General features: G+C 38.2%; 1 protein-coding gene across 2 annotated transcripts; it reads right to left on the reverse strand.

The window, feature by feature from the left end:
- Positions 1-96: 96 nt before the first annotated feature.
- On the reverse strand, positions 97-19810 carry LOC140302268 (intestinal mucin-like protein). Of its 2 annotated transcripts, XM_072381107.1 has the most exons (20): positions 18630-19810; positions 18337-18551; positions 15637-15914; positions 14245-14416; positions 13492-13739; positions 12891-13074; positions 11812-12031; positions 10403-10575; positions 10251-10320; positions 8970-9091; positions 8494-8525; positions 8240-8408; positions 6922-7017; positions 6459-6499; positions 5875-6090; positions 3785-3886; positions 3341-3469; positions 3211-3250; positions 2985-3105; positions 97-454 (listed from the first exon to the last, which is right to left on the reverse strand). In XM_072381107.1, the coding sequence occupies exons 1-20, from the start codon at positions 19781-19783 to the stop codon at positions 256-258; spliced, it is 3981 nt and encodes a 1326-aa protein (XP_072237208.1). In that variant the 5' UTR covers positions 19784-19810; the 3' UTR covers positions 97-255. The 2 variants fall into 2 exon arrangements, with proteins under 2 accessions (XP_072237208.1, XP_072237207.1); XM_072381106.1 differs by having other exon boundaries at positions 18337-19810.
- Positions 19811-19864: the final 54 nt, after the last annotated feature.

Here is a 19864-nt window from a genome sequence, read left to right on the forward strand (position 1 = left end):
AACCACAATATTTGCCCACTTTTGATCAGCTGTATCCACAGAAACACTTTGTTGTTCGATTTTCACCATTCCCCACAAAGATTGTCCATGCAACTGTTTATATTGCAGAAATACTTTTATTGTTATTGAAGAAAGTTGATATCACAGATGTATGTTGTGACACTAATCAAGAGCATGTTAGGTGATAAATAATGAAGGCTGAAAGAATTAAGAATGTTTAAGGTGAAACCTTGACTTGTGAAAAGTAGCAACAAGTCAGCGCCTCCTGCGGCGCTGTGGCTTAGTACCCCCCCCTGCACAGTCGTCTTTGCTGCAATGACACGTTTCCACTTGGGTGTAGCTGTGGTGGAGCTTGGAACCATCTGCACAGGTCAGCTCCACCTGCTTCAGGCTGGTGTTCGCCTCGTGGCAACATTCACAGTGGTGAGTCATGGTGTTCGCCTCTGCAGAGTACCTGCACATACACACCCACAGAGGGCAGCTCTTACATTCCACACTTACAGGCTTCTTATACACTTCCCATCTCAAAGGTGCATCTACAGATGTTTTCAAATCATTTTCACTTCACATTTGAGTACAAATAGGTGTTTGTTAAATTGATCATTTGTTTTAGCCTAATAATTGACAAATGTATTACATTACTGATACTTTTGTCGCAAATAACTGTGAAGAAGAAGACCCCCCCCCCCCCCAACAAAAACATCAAACTATTAAATGTGGTTTGCTGAATATTAGATCTCTCCCTTTGAAGTCTCTGTTAGTGAATGATTTGATCTGTGATCATCATATTGATATATTTTGTCTTACAGAAACCTGGCTACAGCAGAAGTCATTGTAGTGGGTGCCTTTAATATTCATGTAGATGTTGAAAATGACAGCCTAAATATTAACTTTAATTCTATATTAGACTCTATTGGATTTTCTCAAAGTGTTCACAGACCTACTCACTGCCTTAATCATACCCTTGACCTTGTGCTGACTTATGGCATTGAGAGTGAACAGTTAACAGTGTTCCCTCATAACCCTGTCTTGTCTGACCATTTTTTAATAACTTTTGAATTTACATTACTTGACTATACGGCTTCTGAGAAGAATTCTACATATAGAAGGTGTCTGTCAGAGAATGCTGTAACCAGATTTAAAGAGTTGATTTCATCATCCTTTTCTTCACTGCCATGTGCTGATATGACACAGGATGGCTACCTAAATTTTACTCCAGTAGAACTTGACTCTCTTGTTGACAGCACTACAGCTTCAATGCGTACAACACTGGACAATGTTGCCCCTCTGAAAAGGAAGGTAATCAGTCAGAAGAGGTTGGCTCCTTGGTATAATCCACAGCTGCGTTAAAGCAGACTGCAAGAAAGCTGGAGAGACAGTGGCGTTCCTCTAATTTAGAAGAGTCTCAATTAGTCTGGAAAGATAGTTTAATAATGTATAAGAAAGCACTTCGTAAAGCTAGAACTGCTTATTATTCATTATTGATAGAAGAGAATAAGAATAATCCCAGGTTTCTTTTCAGCGCTGTTGCCAGGCTGACAAAGAGTCCGAGCTCTGTTGAGCCATGTATTCCTTTAACTCTCAGCAGTGATGATTTCATGAGATGATTTCATGTTGCAGCTCAACTTTGTGATAATTTACATAGAAATAATCTGTTTGAAGAGTTTCAGTCAGGATTCAGAGTGCATCATAGCACAGAAACAGCACTGGTGAAAGTTACCAATGATCTCCTCTTAGCCTCTGATAGTGGACTTGTTTCTGTGCTTGTCCTGTTGGATCTCAGTGCTGCATTTGATACGATCGATCACAGCATTCTGTTACAGAGACTTGAACATGTTATTGGGATTTAAAGCTTGTTTAGGCTGGTTTAAGTTAGATTTAACCTGATGAAACCAATCAATTGGTTTGACTACAAGCATGTCTCAACGACAAAGAGCTGGAGTCGTCGTCTTTGGACCTGAGCACTTCAGGGAAAAATTGTCTAGTTATATAGTTACTCTAGATGGTATTTCCTTGGCTTCTAGTTCTACAGTGAGGAACCTTGGAGTTATTTTTGACCAGAATTTATCATTTGACGCACATATAAAACTGGTTTCCAGGACTGCCTTCTTTCACCTTCGTAATATTGCTAAAATCAGGAACATCCTGTCTCAGAGTGATGCAGAGAAACTGCTCCATGCATTTGTTTCTTCAAGATTGGACTACTGTAAAGAGATATGCTTTTCTCTGAAAAGAGATATGCTTTGCTTTGATTTTACCCCTCATGATACGGACAGAACGTTACAAGCACAATTTGAGCAACATTTTATAAGTATAAGTTTCAGTGCAATCTGTTGGATTCCTTATCTGGGCTACTTTTTAAAAAATTGGTCCCATATGAATAGGACTAATTTGGAATTTAATTAATTGGAATTGATTGGCTTATGATTGTATCAAAATTAATTAGATTGTAATTTGCTTGAATTGGACTGTATCTTTGAAGAGCCTTGAGATGACGTTTGTTGTGATTTGGTGCTTTATAAATAAAACTAAATTGAATTCAATTGAACCTCTAAGTCACATCCTCATTGTCTTGCTCGCATTCAACAAACCTAGAATGATGTCAACAGATTTTCACAGAAATGTTCTGCTGTCAGCTGCACTGAGGAGCATGCATCTTCCATCCAGCAGCAGCCTCAGAGGATATAAGAGCCCAGTGGATAAACTATATCTGAGGCTAATGTTCCAGCAGAGTTAGCTAAAGACTGTGAATGTGCAGCAAACACTTTTCATCCCACTGTTTTAACAACTTGGTCCAGTTCAACGCTGGACTGAAGGAACTGAGCCACAAAGAGGATCAGTTCCAGCTCTCAGAGCCTGAACTTCAGACGAGGATTTCCCTTGTAAGTATTTGAGAAATTATTTGGCTCGGATGCTTTCCAGTATAAATAAAAAGATCTTTGCTGACAAAGCTGAAGTCCAAATATTGTGCTACATATACTCACATGGATGAGCTTCTGCAGTGTCCAACACAGGATGTGACGTTAACCAGCTCTGTGCTGATGCAGCGGTTCACCTCAATCAACATCTGCTTACTGTGGACCTCACAAACACTCAGGGGTTTGCCTGGAACACACAACAGCTGTTACATACTAACACACTTTTTATTCTCAGGTGAACCTTTCATTTTTAATCATATTTGATTATCATAAACAGCATCTGCCAACTTACAAGTTTTACAGCACCCGATAGCATCAGTTGTCTCAGTGCCCTACAGGAGGAAGACAGGTGTTAGAAACAGACTATATGGGTTCAAGCAGTTGACAGAGATTTATCATCTGTCAGGAACTGATAAACTCACAGGTTCACAGTCCAGGGAGTTAAATGGAGGACAAATGGTCTTGGTTGCCTTGGTGACAATCTGTCCATTGGTCTTCTCACAGGTATATTGTACACACTTGTCATTAGGCGGAATAAATGTGTCATTGACCTGTAACAGAATGAAGAGTGGAGCTATTAGAGAGTCAGCTACTTAGAAAAAGATCCCAATTCCTCAGATTTGAATAATTTAAAAAGACAACACAATGGAAAACAGTTGTATGAGACATCTTTAGGTTCTTTGATTTCTATACCTTTTACAAATGGAAACCAGTTTCAAGTTTGTTAGTTTCAACTTCATTTAAATGGATTTTGCTGGTAAATTCTAAACATTCTAAAAAATGGTGAAAAGAACACTTCATATCGCTAATATGCCTTTTTTTTGTTCTTGCCATTAAACATGAGGAAGCACTGCAAGAGCACTGACCTCGATGATATGCATTGTCAGGTTGTCAGGTGTGGTTAAAATACAGCTCTTCTGAACACATGTGCCACAACACTTGTCCGTCGCAGTCTGATATCCAAAGCCCTGCAGAATGAGTCAGCAACAGGACAACAAAAATGAAACACAGAGCAACGAGAAACATGATGCAGTTTGGGTGCTATATGCTTTATATGTGTGTTAGAATGATCCAATATTTATCTAAATGCCTGAAACATTTGTACATCGAGCACAAATGCTTGAAGCACTGTATTATAGTCCAATGTCTCAGGTGGCTGAAGCTTAGGAGGAAGAGCAGTCACCTACCAATCAAAAGGTTGGTGGTTCAACTCCTGGCTTCCCTGGGCCACACGTCAAAGTGTCCTGTACCCTGTGTTGAAAGAACGTGTGCGAATGTGTAGAAGAAAGCACCGTGTAGCTTATATGGACTGAGGCTTTCTGAATGGATGAATGTGCTCAGCTGAACTAGAAAACTGTAGACATCAGTCTACATCCAACAATATTCCACGAGAAATCATTTTCAGTTTTCCTTATTGTTGTACTTTTTCAGTTTCCTGTATGTTGTTTTTTCAGACTTAGATTTTGCTGTTGCCAAGTTTTGACAAGAGCTGTTTTAAAAATATTTATTCACATTAAAAAAACTGAACACCTTATGTAATTCTGGTTCCAGACTGTTCTACACTCTAAAATATATATCTGTTCACTTTCCTGTCTTCTTTACCCTCAAATAAAGGCCACAAGGGCTCAAAAAATAAGTTTTACCACATTTACCACACCTCATTCAGGTTTTTGATTTATTGATTAAAATGAAATGAATTAAAAATCTAAATGCATCTTACATGAAACTGTATCACTGAAGTGCCTTGAGATGACATTTGTTGTGATTTGGCGCTTTATAGATAAAACTGAATTGAATTGAATTATTCAAAGAATTGGTGTGTCTTTATATTGTCCTATGTTTTTCCACTTTATGTTCATTTAAACTTTATTTTGAATATCATAAAGACTTTTACAATTACAGTAACATGAAAAGAAAATACAATCTCTTTATCCTAAGAGTTGACCTATCAGGATACAATAAACAAGATCATCTGATCCCTAAAATTCAGTAAATCCAACCTCAGATGAACAAAAACACACGCGTCATTATTTATTGAAGAAAAACTGAGACAAAGTTCAGATCATAGCATTTCCTGGCTATTTGCCACATTGTGTGTAGTCAAATGCTGTTGTTACATTACAATGATATGGTGTTGCACCACACCGAAATGTACTGAGACTATTTCATAGGTTTTGTTCTCCACAGTAACAAGTAGATGGAGCCGTTCCATTAAGCTCTTTGTAGCTAACATCAGGGACTTGGATCTGATGCTAAGGGCAGCCAGAGGAGTTCAGTGAACAGAGGGGGGGCGTGTTCTTTTAGGCTGATCCAAGACCAGACGCGCCTATCTCTAATAAAATCAGTCACAAGCAAACACTGGAAGCCTTTCTGTTTTTAAGACTAAGCTCAAAACTTACCTTTTTGAAAGAGATTATTTGTAACTCTCTGAACTTTTGGGCTTTTAATTGGGTCCTTTATTGGATTTTTGACCTATGCAGCACTTTTTATTTGCCTCTTTTGTTTTAAAGCTGATTTGATGAATATTGTTTCTGATAAATGCAAATAGCTTTTCCGAGCGTGGTCATTCTTTCACATAATTTATACCTGTTTTCGTGCAATGCTTGCGTCCTTTTAATTGCATAATAAAGCACCCAGTTGCATTTTGTTTAAAAAGTGCTGTGTAAATAAAGATCGACTGATCATGATTCCTGTACAATCTTATCTGTAACATTTTTCATCCTTTTTCTTCTCTTCTTGAAGAACTCCTCAGTCCTCTTCACTACTCCTTCATTATGCACCTCAGAAGCTCTTTTGAGGGCTGAGATGCTTCATGAAGAACCCTCATCTTTACTAATATCCACACTTTCATTTTCAGAGAGAGTGCCGACAGTTTTAAGAATTTTCTTCCAATGTTCTCTTAATAAGCATCTGTCTGTAGATTTCAGATGTTGCTCTGTCTTTTGAATGATCTTACCTCAGAGCAGCTTGTGTTGCACACCAGAGGTTTGCAGGCAATGATGTTCAGCTTGGTAATGGGATCCATTCTGGGGCCACAGTAACACTCCTGGCAGGGTGAAGGTTGAGCAGACTCCTCTGATGAAGATCCTAGTGTTGCTTCGCTTCGCTTGTTTCTGATTGTTGCTGATTGTGGTACTGATGGTGTTTCTGCTGTTGGTATCTTTGCTCCGGGCTATAGAATTATATAAATTGTGTGTTAATACTATTAGGCATCAATTTTCAAGGACGCCCCTGTACTTTCACTCCGATGTATTCATTCTTAGCAAAATAAAAACGAAACCACTGCTTATGAACAACACTCATTGAGCTGTTTTATCGTGTAAAATATAAAAAAAGTAAATGAGACAAATCACAGACATTTTCACCTTATAAAACATACCTCAAATAATTAAACGCTGGACAACTGGACATTTCTAAATTAAATCAGGGGAATCACCTGGTGACACATGCAGGTTTCCATTTTTAAGTGATCTCACATTATTTCCTATAGAAGTCTGAAGAATTTGTTCATAATTACCAAAATTCTGATTGTTTACTTACCTTGAATTCAGTCATGTCATAGAGACATACACCTTTAGGAACTGCAGAGATTAAAAAAAAATTAGGATAGTTGACACTGATTTATTTGAATTAGTCTATTTGTGTGTTCTAAAAGAGATCTATCTATACAATTATTTTGAAATGTCTGTAATGTGAGAAGAACAGCTTCAAATTTAACTGGAAGTGGAACAACATAACAAGCCATACATCTGATTAGCATGTTTCTTTTAATATTCCTAAAAAACATTGATTTTCCTTCACAAGTAAGACTTCAAACAGAGGAATGAGGCTTGATTATGGCACTTGTAATCCCTTAAAAATACTTTTTAAATGTCCTTAACAATAACTGAAACGCATGCACGCGTGAAAAAGGTTCTTTAACTTTGCACAAATGTTTTGTGCTATCTTTCCACACAACACATACGGTGCAGACCGGAGCGGTCAGCAGATGAGAGTCACGTACCGCAGTCATAGGACTGACAGCAGCTGCCATTGGTAACAGTCAGGTGGAAGCCCAGTGGGCAGGTAATGGGACCCACACACAGGTTAACGCTGCATTCTGTTGGATGTAGAAAAGGTATTGACAGTATGTAAAAGTGAGGATTTACCCATTTCAGTCATTTATAAGAACACCGACATCGGTTCAGCTTGTTAAGATGATTTGTCATGTTAGCAGGAGACTGTCCTGAGCTGGACTTTCTTAGCTCCCACTAGCAAACATTCACCCTTACATGGCGTGATCAAACTTCTCTATTGGTCCCTAACACAAGCAGTAAACATTGTTGCTAGATTTTAATATGTAAATTGGGTGGGTCGGAACTTGCGGACAGACATGGAGGGAAGCGTGATTTTCTTTGGCAGGAGAACAGTACATGTGAAGCCTTCTGACTGGGAGCTGCATACAGGCATGGACAAGGGCGTAGGAATGAGTTTAACATTGCTTAACATCCCTCCTGGTTCCTACGTCTATGGGCATGGAAGCATGTTGGGAGACCTTTTTAAACATTTCTTCAGTACTTTGGAAAAACATTAACAGCAGGAATTACAAACAATCTGATTGGTTGTTTTTTAATGATAGATGTTTGTGGTAAATTAGTGAATGTGTTCTTCTGACCCAAGCGTTATTATTCATTCATCAACAACATTAAGCAATCTCTTCAGATCAATATTACCTTTGAATAATCATGTTACTTTGACCATTTTGAATTGATTTTCATCGACACATGAACATATATGATTGGTCACTACAAACTAGGACAATGCAAGCATTGGTGAAAAAACTGACAATTCAACAACCAACATACTGTTGAACCTTGGATAAATAAGCTGCAAATGTCATTGTCATTCTCTCTCTCACCGGTGAGAAACAGATCAAAAGGCATCAGGTAATTTGGCAGAAAGATGCCATATAGGAAACATCATTACAGTATATTTTAACCCATTTCAGCAATGCTGACTGTAAAACAGAGCAGAAAATAAAACACTGCTGTCAAACAGGAACTCCAAATGAAAAGGAAATATATGAAGTTCAGGGAACATTAGGAAGTATATTATGTAATTGTAACAGTAATTTGAACCTGCATTAACATGTGCTTTTCATCCATAGATCTAATCATTAGATGCAGATCACATGCTAATAATATTAGGTGGCAGTTATGTATAACTAAAAGTTCCAATCCCATTCAAATAAATCTTGTGATTACTATTTGTTTCTACTATAGCTGCAGCTTTGTGATATGTAGTGACATTATCACATCTTGGCCTTCAACAATATAACTGACCACATGACGGTGTTGTGCAGCAGCCGTTGGTTTTGTTGACCAGCTGGTGGCCAGGCTCGCTGCAGTTGGGTCTCTGTACTGCTGGGCACTGAACTGGCTGGCAGTTGATGCTCATTGAATCCTCGTCACACACACAGGTGTTGCACTCACTTGTCCATGTGTCACCTAGCTGTTTAACAGAAATAAACCACTTCAGAATCAAAGGTAATGCTTAGTTATTGTGCATGAAGATGTGTGTATGGCAGAGGTTTAACCTGTTTGGGTTTTCCATCAGGTCCAACACAGCCTGAAATCCCAGCACAGACACGTGAGCAGAAAGGTGGTGACAGATAGAGAAAGTTTGGTGAACAAGACTAATAGACTGAAAGGATAAGTTATATACTTGACTGATCTCTACTGTTTATACATTTTTGAAGGATGATTATGTAATTCTTCTAATTCTGACAAAATTGCTGGTGGCTCTGGTTTTATCATCTACTCTTACAAACATATACCTACAAACTGACTTTAGAGGCATAAAACATTTTGATCTAGTTGTCAAGGTGAACAAACAAATGTGTTAATTGAGTTAAATCATATAACACATGTAATTTCCTCCCATTGTTTAACAACAATTCATCATTCATCACTCAGTCAACCTAAAACACTATTCATTGTTTTAATTCCATGCATCAGTCAGACACATCTCTATCAGTCACTATTGCTTAGTGTTTACAGTACATCCTCTTACCACAGGAGGTGACACATGTGTCGTACACTGTGTTGAATAATGTGGTGCCATGAGGACAAAAGCAACCTTCCTTTGTGTAGCCAGCGAATGCCTCGCCATCTGCGTGGAACTTCTTATTGTACCTGGTATGAGAGACATTATTATCAATTATTACAGTGGTGGGATTATTCCAACCAGTTTGAATAATGGCAAATGGCAACATTCTAAAAGTGGAAACCATGACTTTTTATGCAGAATTGTATATAATGTTGCATACCTTGTGACCCTCATCAAGTCTTTGTATCACACTCTACCTGCTGAGTCATGAGCCACTACCACCCCGTATTAACATTAAAATGACTGACCACTGACTGAAAGGGAAACATGACAACCCAAGTAGCCCCACCATGTGTAAAGAGCACTCCTCTACAATAGCAGCCAGCAGGACAGCAGTGGGCCCTGTAAAAAACTGCTTACGAAAAACATAACGAAGTCTGAGGCGTTCACCTGGGCTCCAAACATGCCAGATACCAATTTGAAGGGGTCCGATGGCGTCTTTGTGAAGCAAGCTTACACCACAGAGACACCACTCCACGACCCACAAGGCCCGGGAGATATATTGCTATTATGGATGGGCATTTTAAGTGATTTTTAAGGTCAACTAATCAAGCCAATTAAAGTTGATTAAATTAAAGTTGACGTCATCATTTAACTAACATTATTCACCAAAGCAGCTACTGTTCCGGTCGTTAAGCTGCATCAAAACCCATCATTTTTCGTTGTCTTTCCATCCATCCATTCATCGTAATGTGAACATTTTGTGATAGTTTAGTAAGTGAATCCTAACTGCGCTGTTAGAACCATGGTAAACTAGCTCCATCCCATATAATGTTCATTGGACTTTGAGTGAAATACTGCCACGCTTCACTTTGTTTTGTTGCCGGTTAATCGTTCTGTTGCTTCCACTATAGGTGCAAACTCAGCAGAAACAATTAGTACCACGTCTCTGCATTGTGAAACACAAGTCTCCTCCTATCCCAAACAAAAATTAGTCCACTTTAAAAAAAAGAAGTCGACTATATGGGCCGTTCTGACTCGATTAGCAGTGCACATGCCTAATAGCTAACTTCCTGGTAAAAGACACGCCGTGACACCCTCAGATGTCTTTTTAACACAGACTGACTGGTTGAGATTTTTTGACTGCCTGAGTAAATATTAGACAGGTGCTCATTATGTCATTTCTGTGTAAAATAAAAATCATCAAAATAAACTTTGCTTGTGCTAAAATATTATTCACTGTACCTGTCATTGCATGTAGGCTCTATCATGGGACCACAGGCCATGTACACTTTGTTGATTGGACACTTGTGCTCTGTAAGATAGAAATACATTTATTTACTCATTTTCAAAATCTTGAAAAGTTGAAGTATTGTATTGTTAACTCTATAACTCACCACAAAGCCCATCAGTAGCATTCCTCCAGTCAATACATACTCCTGCATTAGAGCACTCAGTGGCATAGGCCTCTAGGCTGGAGCAGGTGTTGTTACCACCGTAGCAAATGTCATATGCACAGGATGTGATAAATGGACCAGGGGCTATGACTGCATGGCAGGGTGCAAATACACTAGAAGGGACATGTTTGGAAATGAGTATACCAGAAAATGACAGGATTTATTAACTATACCTGTCTAAAGAGATGGACATATTGTTCCCATTTATAAAGAGTAGAACTTAAAAATTAGATTTCAGTTTACATAGAACTCAAAATTAATTCACTATAATCACTACAGTATCACTACAGTGGTGCATGAAAGAAAGTATGCAATGCTTTATGGCTGTAGATGTTGTTCAAACTATTGTCTGAGAAAATATTTTAATCGCTGTATAACATTAAAATGTATACATGGAATTTGTACTTTCTTCAACCAGTCTAAAGAGAGTAGATAAAAACTAAACAAAAAAAGTCATGAAGATTACTTCGGTCGATCTGGGTATGTCGCGACAAGTTAGTAAACGGTTTAAACTATATTTATAGAAGCCAATGAATAATCAGACTAATACAACTGTGTACATGCACGTCATCAGATAATGCTCTCTTTCGCAATCACAGTTAACCTGAAAACGTGCAGCCTAATATTCTGCCCTCTACACACCCACATTTGACAACATACGATCAATGCAAAGCAGCTCATGTTGTTCCTGGAGTGCCCTGATAAAACGAAGAGGAAGACGGAGGAAATGACTTTCTGACAACGCTCAATTTGTTTGTGGGCCATTCAAATTTTATATTCACCAAACACTAATTTCTTATCAGCTGTTCCATTATGGTAGAATCCACATGTCGTACTACCAAAAACCTGCTTTCCTGCTTTTCCTTCCACTGTTGAAAAAAGGTCACTAAAGCATGAAATAAATCTTAAAAGTAATAGTACAGCAAAAGACAAAAAAAAAACAATCAGAATATTGTACAAATTGTCAGAAAATTAGAGGTTGTTTAATCAAGAAGGATTTATTCTTACGAAATGTCTAATTTGTTGTACATAAGAGTGCTGTTGAGCCATTCTCTGTCTTTTTCTTCTGGCACTGTCCTGAAACTGAACTGAACAGTTTCTGAAGGGTTTTGGCAGTGAATATTTGGTCCTTAGATATGCTAACATATTTCTACTGACATAGGCCTTACAATTTCAACTTCATCCTAACTCTCAAAAGAATGGGTTTAAACTTTCATGTGGAGTTCATAAGACTAGTAACATAAATACAAGGAGTAACAAAAGTTCAGATACTCTCTAATGTGCATAATTCTTACTTAAAGGAATAAAGAAGATAAAAGAATTTAAGATTGTGTTTGTGTTTCCCCTACCTGCTGCTCAGGAGATCACAGAGAGAAGGTTTGCAATAGGGCTGTGTTGTTGAGGGTGGAGACTGAGGTGTAGTCCTGGGTGCTGTTGTAACAACTGGGGGGGTTGATGGGGTGGCACAGAGTGTATCTGGGACATGCCACTGGCCAGCAGACTCTGAGCAGCTTTCTACCTGGCCATTTGGAGACCGGCAATCATTGTCCTTGGAGTTGTCACAGGTACCTGATAAAACAGAGGCAGAAGACCACAGAAATGTTCCTCAAATAAGAAACAGTTCTCCACACAGATTTGTCTTTAAACAAATACCTTTAATGAGTTTAATCTTAAACTTTGGATGTGTGCTTGGAAACCATCAGATTCCCAAAAATCATTTAACCATTTAACATTAACCATTCAAAGTAAACACAAGAAACATGTGCTACAAAAAAATGGACCAGTGAATAATTACCTAAATTAAAAAATTAACCTTCTAATACTAGCTCAGTACCTAATGAAGAACCTCCTGATCCCTATAATCCCTATACAGGCCAGAGAGCAGTGCTGACCAACATGTCATTGGGCTCATCAGGTGGCACATTTATGGACTTCAAGCTGATGTGGCTTTTCATTCTTTTCTGAATGATTTATAAAACCTGGTCTTAATAATCATTTTCCGTACAACAATATACAAGATAACACAAATCTTCAAATACAGTTAACAAAGTTGAAGATCATCAACAGGTAGGTGCTGCACTTGAACTGAAGTAATGTTCTACCTCCCATTATATATATCTTGTGTCTAGTGCTAAGATGATTTAAACTTCAGAGGGGACATATTATGAGAACATCCCCTTTTGCTTTTGGACTGCTACATGATGTCTCGTTGCCAAGCCCTATAGAGTAGAAGCAAATCATGAGGTGCAACAGTAAAGCTTGGAGGTGGGTCCATCTTGCTGTGCGGGTGTTTAGCTACTACTTAACTTCCCCTGTAACTCTCTAGTAACAAGTGTCAAATATTTCCCATAAATTTCATCCCACGATTAGACTTAATAACACTGACTAAACAGGGTTGTGATAAAGACCATGTGTTCTGGTAACTCACCACACTGTCCCTCAGTGTTTCCCGCAAAGAGAGAATAGGGCAGGTCAATGCTGAATGAGGAGCCCCTGTAGACTATTTTTGTGTTGATATGCTGTATCACCAATGTGATCACCATATCTGTTCCAGTGAGGAGGAGGACAGAATTGCTATAGGCCGGATAGATCCGTTTCTGATTTACATACACCTGTGGGACAAAAAGACAAAAAACAATGTAAAACACTGTGAACTAAGCTTAACAGCAGTTGTCTCGTGCATCATATTATCTTGATTGACTGATGAACCATTAACCATAGAACACTAACGTCTGGTTATGTCCCAGGAACGGGTGGGCCCAAGAACAAGTTCTCAGCTGCATTTTTTAAATTTTTTATCTTTTTTAATGAATCACATTAACAATTCCCTAATTTTTCACTAATTTTGGAGCCTTTTTGTAGGGTCCCCCGATAAAAAGGGTACCTTTTTTGTTTTATGAGGCGTTATAGTTATAGTGATGGTGTTACAAAAATGTACGTTAGTGTTCTAGGCTTAAGTGTTGTCAGGATAACTAAGTGAGATACTGACACTACAACGACAGCTTCCGTCTGTTTGAACTGCTGCTTACCACATTAGTTGCTGTTCCTGAAGTCTTCAGCTGAGTTAAAACTACCTTAAAGGATTGGTATGTAACAATGAGAGCCAGGGGACAAAATGTGCTGTCTGAGGGATCACAATGATCGTGGCTTTTTATAATAGTCAGGTTATATTTAGAAATAATCTCCCTGACCAGGTAGTGAGAACAGTTCTCACTGAAACTGTATGATTTTCCATCAAATGTCATGTAATGGGATCCACTCCAGACACTGCACACACCTGCAGGATTAGAAGAAGTGTGTACAGAAATTATAAGTAGGTGCAATACAACTGACCTCTTGTAAGCAAATAATGTTCATTTATTGGTGGACAGAATCTGATACTGCATCAACTGTATTGTCAAATTATTTGGCATTTATTTAGTAAACAAATCCTGTAATGTCACTATATAATCAATACAACATAAATGCTTTTTAAAATACCTCTCCTTCATATCTTTGAAGAAGATATTCAAATTTCAACCATGTTTCTTAAATACCATTAAAGCAAAATCAATTTCTAAGCAATTGTTTGAATTTTTTTGTGCACGTTTGTTTTGACAGAAAAGATTAAATCACAAAATCATTGTGTAACTCTGAGACATCTGATTTATATATGGTAAGATGACACATATTACAGTGTCTAATGCGGATAGAACTTTAATGCAAACAGTTACAGGCTCTCTGCAACCTATCAAGTAGTAGAAGAATATATAAGTTATTGAAAGGTTGTATATTTAACTTACATTCACATCCATAATGAAAGCAACATCCGTCATCATCATACATCTTGACAACTTTGCGTCCATTGCTACAAATGGGTTGGTGTACGGGAGGACAGTCAACGGGTGCCACTGAGATCTTGCCATTGATGCAGGTAGCTTTGCTGCAATTGCTAACCTTCCAGGACTCTCCATTCTGAATGTGGATTGAAAAGTATAAATTAACATGAGATACAATGTGTGTCAAATAATAAAGACTAATTCAACATCTCTCTCAAAAAATGGAGACCAGTTTTTGTTTTTTTGTAAGTGCGTTACTTTGATTTGGGTCTAGAAAGAATATGTTAACATACATCCAGATGTTCAACTTTCACCCCCCTTTGAAACCCCCAATTAATTTTACTCATATCTTGAGGCATTGACGTTTTCAACTCAGAGTTTACAATGAGAACGCAGAAATACTGATATTCCAGTTGTCAGTATGGTTTCTGATTAAAAGTACATAATTTATTTAGAATCATACAATATCATTTTTTACTTTCCCACAATGTCCCATGAAAGCATTAAATGCGGTCCTCTGTTTTTTATCACAGCTTCTTTAAACCCAAGCCCAAACAATCACAATGTTCATCACAACTGTAAATGTGTCAGTATTGTAATGTGAAGTTTCACTTTTGTGTTAATCCATCTTTTACTCCAAGGTATAAACACTTGAGGGAGCTTGAAAAGATGGTGTTGGGGTGAGAATGAAAAAATCTAATCTGGATTTATTTAGAACTGTGAAAAGCTTTAAATTTGTCTCTCCGTTCTAACTGTACAGAATAACGTGAAAACAAAAAGGTTTAAGTTTTCTGTAGATAGTGTAGTGCTGGTTTTATTTAACCAAGAATTTAACCAAGTCTCTCAACTGTAATGTTGCATGTTTTGAAGGCAAGCACCATTCCTGTAACAAGAGACAGGAGATGTTATAGTTACCTGCCGTCTTCAGAGACAAGTCATCGGAGTAAAACTAGTTTTTGATGAAAGCAGTTAAGAATGACTTTTCCTTGTCTACCTCCTCCAAAGAGACTGTTTCAGTACAGTCATGGGTCAGCTTGTTGATGACCACAAAATTGAAGTGGAAGGATGAGTAAACATGAAAAATAGAGTTTGATTCCTTTAACGTGTTTTCATGTGTGAGATGCTTAAATAAGATGGTAGTGTTGACCTCAGTGTGCTGCAGGAAATTGCAAATTTGCTGGTTTCGGGCAATGTTCTGCACTTTAGAGCAAAATCAAACAGAGCCTTAACATTGTTTTAAAAGTCTATAAAAATATCCAACTCCTCAGTTCCTCAATACTAAATACTATGCACTGATTCTTTTGGAAAGTCAATCATGACTTAAAAGAACAGCAACACATTTCTCCCACATTATACCTGTCTTGGTGGATACATATCATTGCAGTCCAGGGTAGTTGTAGCTGGAGTTGTTGCTTTGGCAGAGATGGGGGCAGAGACAGTTGTGGTGAAAGGAACTGAGCTTGAAATCGTGGCCTGTGTCGTAGTGCTGACCACTGGGGTTGTAGGATGTGCAGTGGTGCTAGATATCGGTGTTGTTGGACATTGGCTGGATTGTGTCTTAACATTACAAGATTCATCGCAATATGCAGTGAAACACCACCCTAGGCCATCAGTAACATTGTACAACAAGTCCCCTGTAAAAAAAAAAAAGAGAGAGATCAGGAAGGAAAGTTGACATTACATTTAGAGTAGGCTTTTCAGATTATACTTAAGGGGCACAAAAGGATAATCAATGCTTTGTGAAGTATTGAAAGAAATTTTGTATTAACTTCATTCAAGCTGATTTAGATTGATGGCTTCTGGTGATGATGAACAAGCTACTGCATTTCTCCTTTTTAGGAATGTACCAAATTGTTTATTTAGCCACAACTAAAATCTCTGCTATCTCGGTCCTGTTGTTGTTGTGGAGGTTAGTTTAATATTGGTTTAACATTCCAACAACCTTGCAGATGCAAAATGTGTGTTATTGTCAAGTAAACAATGAATAATAACCAAAAAAAAAAAGAAAAGAAAACCTGAATGTGCAAAAGAAGTCATTTTTTGAGCCACCAATTATGACTGCAAGTTTCTTAAGGTATGTCAGGGCTTTGGCTGGCCTATTTCAACACATTTAAATGTAATTTTCCCTGTTTTTCTTGATCTTTGGTGTCCTGTTGCCTCTTTGATTAATGCCCTCTCTTGGCAGGTTTGTTGTGGTGCCATATTCTTTCTATCTTATGATGGATTTAATGGTTCTCTGTGAGGTTTTCAACATTTCAGATATTTTTTTAGAACCCAACCCTAATTTGTACTTCTCCATAACTTTGTCCCTTCCATGTTTAGAGAGCTCATTTGTCTGCATGGTGTTCCTTGCTTTGTGGTGTCTCTTGATTTATTGTGTCGCAGACTCTGGGGCCTTTCAGACCTAATTTACTTACTTATGCAACCTCTGAAGGGAAGCACCATACTGTATTTAGAGACCTCATAGCTATGGTAGTGACTAAATATACATGTCAACATTTCTATTTTCAAAGTACTTGTTTTCTCTTAATCTTTTTATTTGACTTCACCAGTTTGGACTTTCAGACTATTTAGGTTCCATTCAATAGAATCTCCCCAAATAGTTTGGTTTGAATATTTTAGTAAACCAATGTAGCGGGTTAAAATGATCAATTTGTGATGTTGCAGAGCTCTGTGTGAGTGGACATCTCCTATCTAAAAACACAAAAACTGAAGCTTTAAAATTCCCTAGAGTTGTCCCACTCAGCTCCAAATATAAAGCAACTTTACTGCCTGTTAAAACATCTATGAGTTGGGTGAGATGTGTAACTTGCAAGGACACATTGACCACTTGCTTGGTATTGACTGAGTTTGCTACATTAAAACACCAGCTTTGAAAAACAGAAATATGTGTGGAGGAGATCCAGAGAATGGCAGCAAGGAATAAAAGGCAGCCCCATACGTTCAAGGCAGACTTAAAGCTTTAGAGCTGAACACACTTCATTTTGCTCACTGCATGGGGGCCTCTGTGAATAACACAGTGTTTATTTAGGCTGCTTTTAGCACTGGAAATACAAGATATTCTAACGGAAACCTTGTCATTCATAGGTAGGCATATCAGATAAGGTGAGCCTTCAGTGTGGCCGAAGACTCATTTGTGTTTACATTATTAAAGGAATGTGGCCACACACATCCAACACCAGCTCTAAAGGGCGTAAGAGACCCGATCTCAATGCTTCTTAAAAACATCCTTACTATATCTGCACCAGTACAGGTGTCTTCTAGTGACCAAATATAAATGTTAATACAAGGTATAAACACCCTGTCTTGTCGTTTTTTTTTCTTGTTTAATGATATACATATTTGTGGAGTTCCTAACAACAGCTACCAAATGCAAATTCAATAATAGGAATCACATCAAGAACTTTTAGGTGAAATTAAAGCAATTTAAGGAAGTAAAGAAAATGAATCACCTACACATCTATCAATTCTGCATGGAGAAACAATCAAAAAGAGAAAAAAAGATTGATGATAGTTTAGCTCAGATTATTGAAATTAATTCCCTTTAAACATATTTCACAACTACTGGGGAACACAATCAAAATCTCAATCTCCATGAGACAATGGAGACTTAACGGAACTGTTAAGACGGTAACATATATCTTTTATCTCTTTGACCGAGTCTGTTGGAGATTACCTCGAGACTTCAGGACTTGCCTCCGATAAATGCAGTAGTCTACAAAATTACACTAAGGTGCTGAAAGACCTATATTAAAAAGACAGCATAAAAACCTGACCTGCTTTTGGACTCAAAAACATTTGTAAAGTAAGATTAACTCCATTAAAGGTGTATAATTCTTGAAACTTTCCCTTTCAGTTCCTGAGCCATGAGATGTCTGACTAAATTCCAAGATGCTTTATGGGAGAAATCTTTTTATGAGCTCTGCTAACTGCCCTTATTGTTGGTCAGTTTGGTATATTGTTTTGTCATTGTTAATATAATATTTTCAAATATTTTGCAACAAAGTCTAAATAAAAAAGAGGAAAATGGTGAAAATAAATGAGTGGAGTACCTACCAGGATGGTAAGAAGTTCTGTTTACAATACAGAAACATGATGTTAAAGTAGTGGTGAAGTTTGATGAGGAAATGACTGTGGTTCCAGTCGGTTGAGTGGTTGTACTGGCTGTGTAAATTGCTGTGCTGCCTGGAAGTGTCTGTGTTATGGGTGAAATATAAGTTGTATCTCCAGATGGTTCTTCTGTGGTACCAAGTGAAACCACTATATGTGTTGTTTTTGAAACAGAAGGCTTTGTGATTGGACTTGGTGAATGTGACTGTCCTGTGATTTCACCCATGGTTGTTTCTGAGCTGTCGAATGGTACACTGGTTGTAGATTCAATGTTGGTTGTTGTCCTCTTTGTAGTGGGGAATGGCCCCTTACTAGTACTTGAGCTAAAAGTGGGTTTTGATATTTCAACTGTAGTTGTACGGTCTGGGGTCATAATTCCAGACACTGAGATAGTGGATTGACCGACTGATGTAATGGAGGTATTAACTGGGCCAGTGGTTGGTTTATCAGTAGTTTTCGATGGTGCATGAGTTGTTTTAGTATTGACAGAGGGTTTTGACGTCACAAATGTGGATCTTTGGCTTCTTGTTGTCACGCCTGGCAATGAGGTTTCTGTTTCTACCACAGCGGTGGTAGAAGAAGTCCTGGTAGATATTGGAGAATGTTCAGTTGCAGTTGTGGTACTAACAGAGGGCTTTGATGTGACAACTGTAGATTTCTTGCTGGTCTTAGTGTCTTCAACAGCTGTAGTAAACTTTGTAATTGGACCAGTTGTAACTTTATTCACTGCAGTTGTTGTCCCAGTATTCACTGTTATGACTGGTGAAGTGCTTCTTTCAATAGATTTGGTTGTGATCTTGCTAGTAGTGCTGAAAGGACCTTGTGTAGTTGTGGTAAGAAGAGAGGGCTTTGAGGTCACAACTGCTGTTTTTTGGCCTGTTGTCATGATAATTGGCACTGAGGTTGTTCTTTCAACCACAGTTGTGGTGGATGTTGTTTTTGAACCAGTGGTCACTTCTTTAGGTGGTTTTGTTGTTACAGTCTTCACTGTTGGTGCTTTTGAAGTAGTTGCTTCAAAGGATTTGGTTGTGGAGCTCTTTGTAGTGGTTGATGGCCTTTCCGTAGATGTGGTCTCTATTGAGGGTTGTGATGATACAATGGTGCTTTCACGACTTGTTGTTTTTATCTCTGGCGTCATTGTTGTAGTTTCAAGAACTGATGTGGTAGATGATGTAATTGGACCAGTGGAAACTTCTGTGAGAAGTGTTGTTTTTGCTATGTTCTCTGCTGTGGCTTCTGATGCAGTAGTTTCAACAGATTCTGTTATGATTCCCTTTGTGGCGGTGGAAGGCCCTGTTGTCGTTGTGGTGATAATGGAGGGTTTTGACGTCACAAATGTGGATCTTTGGCTTCTTGTTGTCACGCCTGGCAATGAGGTTTCTGTTTCTACCATAGCGGTGGTAGAAGAAGTCCTGGTAGATATTGGAGAATGTTCAGTTGCAGTTGTGGTACTAACAGAGGGCTTTGATGTGAC

The sequence above is a fragment of the Leuresthes tenuis genome, unplaced genomic scaffold (assembly GCF_036924035.1).
Source record: "Leuresthes tenuis unplaced genomic scaffold, fLeuTen1.0.hap1 SCAF_2, whole genome shotgun sequence".
NCBI classification, from domain to species: Eukaryota; Metazoa; Chordata; class Actinopteri; order Atheriniformes; family Atherinopsidae; genus Leuresthes; species Leuresthes tenuis.

What these genes read in the sequence shown, in the direction of transcription:
- LOC140302268 (XM_072381106.1), bottom strand. Translation starts at nt 19,783, where the DNA reads ATGGTAGAAACAGAAACCTCATTGCCAGGCGTGACAACAAGAAGCCAA. An exon ending in GAGCCTACATGCAATGACAG is followed by an intron (nt 9,092 to 10,250) that starts GTACAGTGAATA and finishes CTCTCATACCAG; the next exon opens with GTACAATAAGAAGTTCCACG. An exon ending in CTGCACAACACCGTCATGTG is followed by an intron (nt 7,018 to 8,239) that starts GTCAGTTATATT and finishes TACATCCAACAG; the next exon opens with AATGCAGCGTTAACCTGTGT.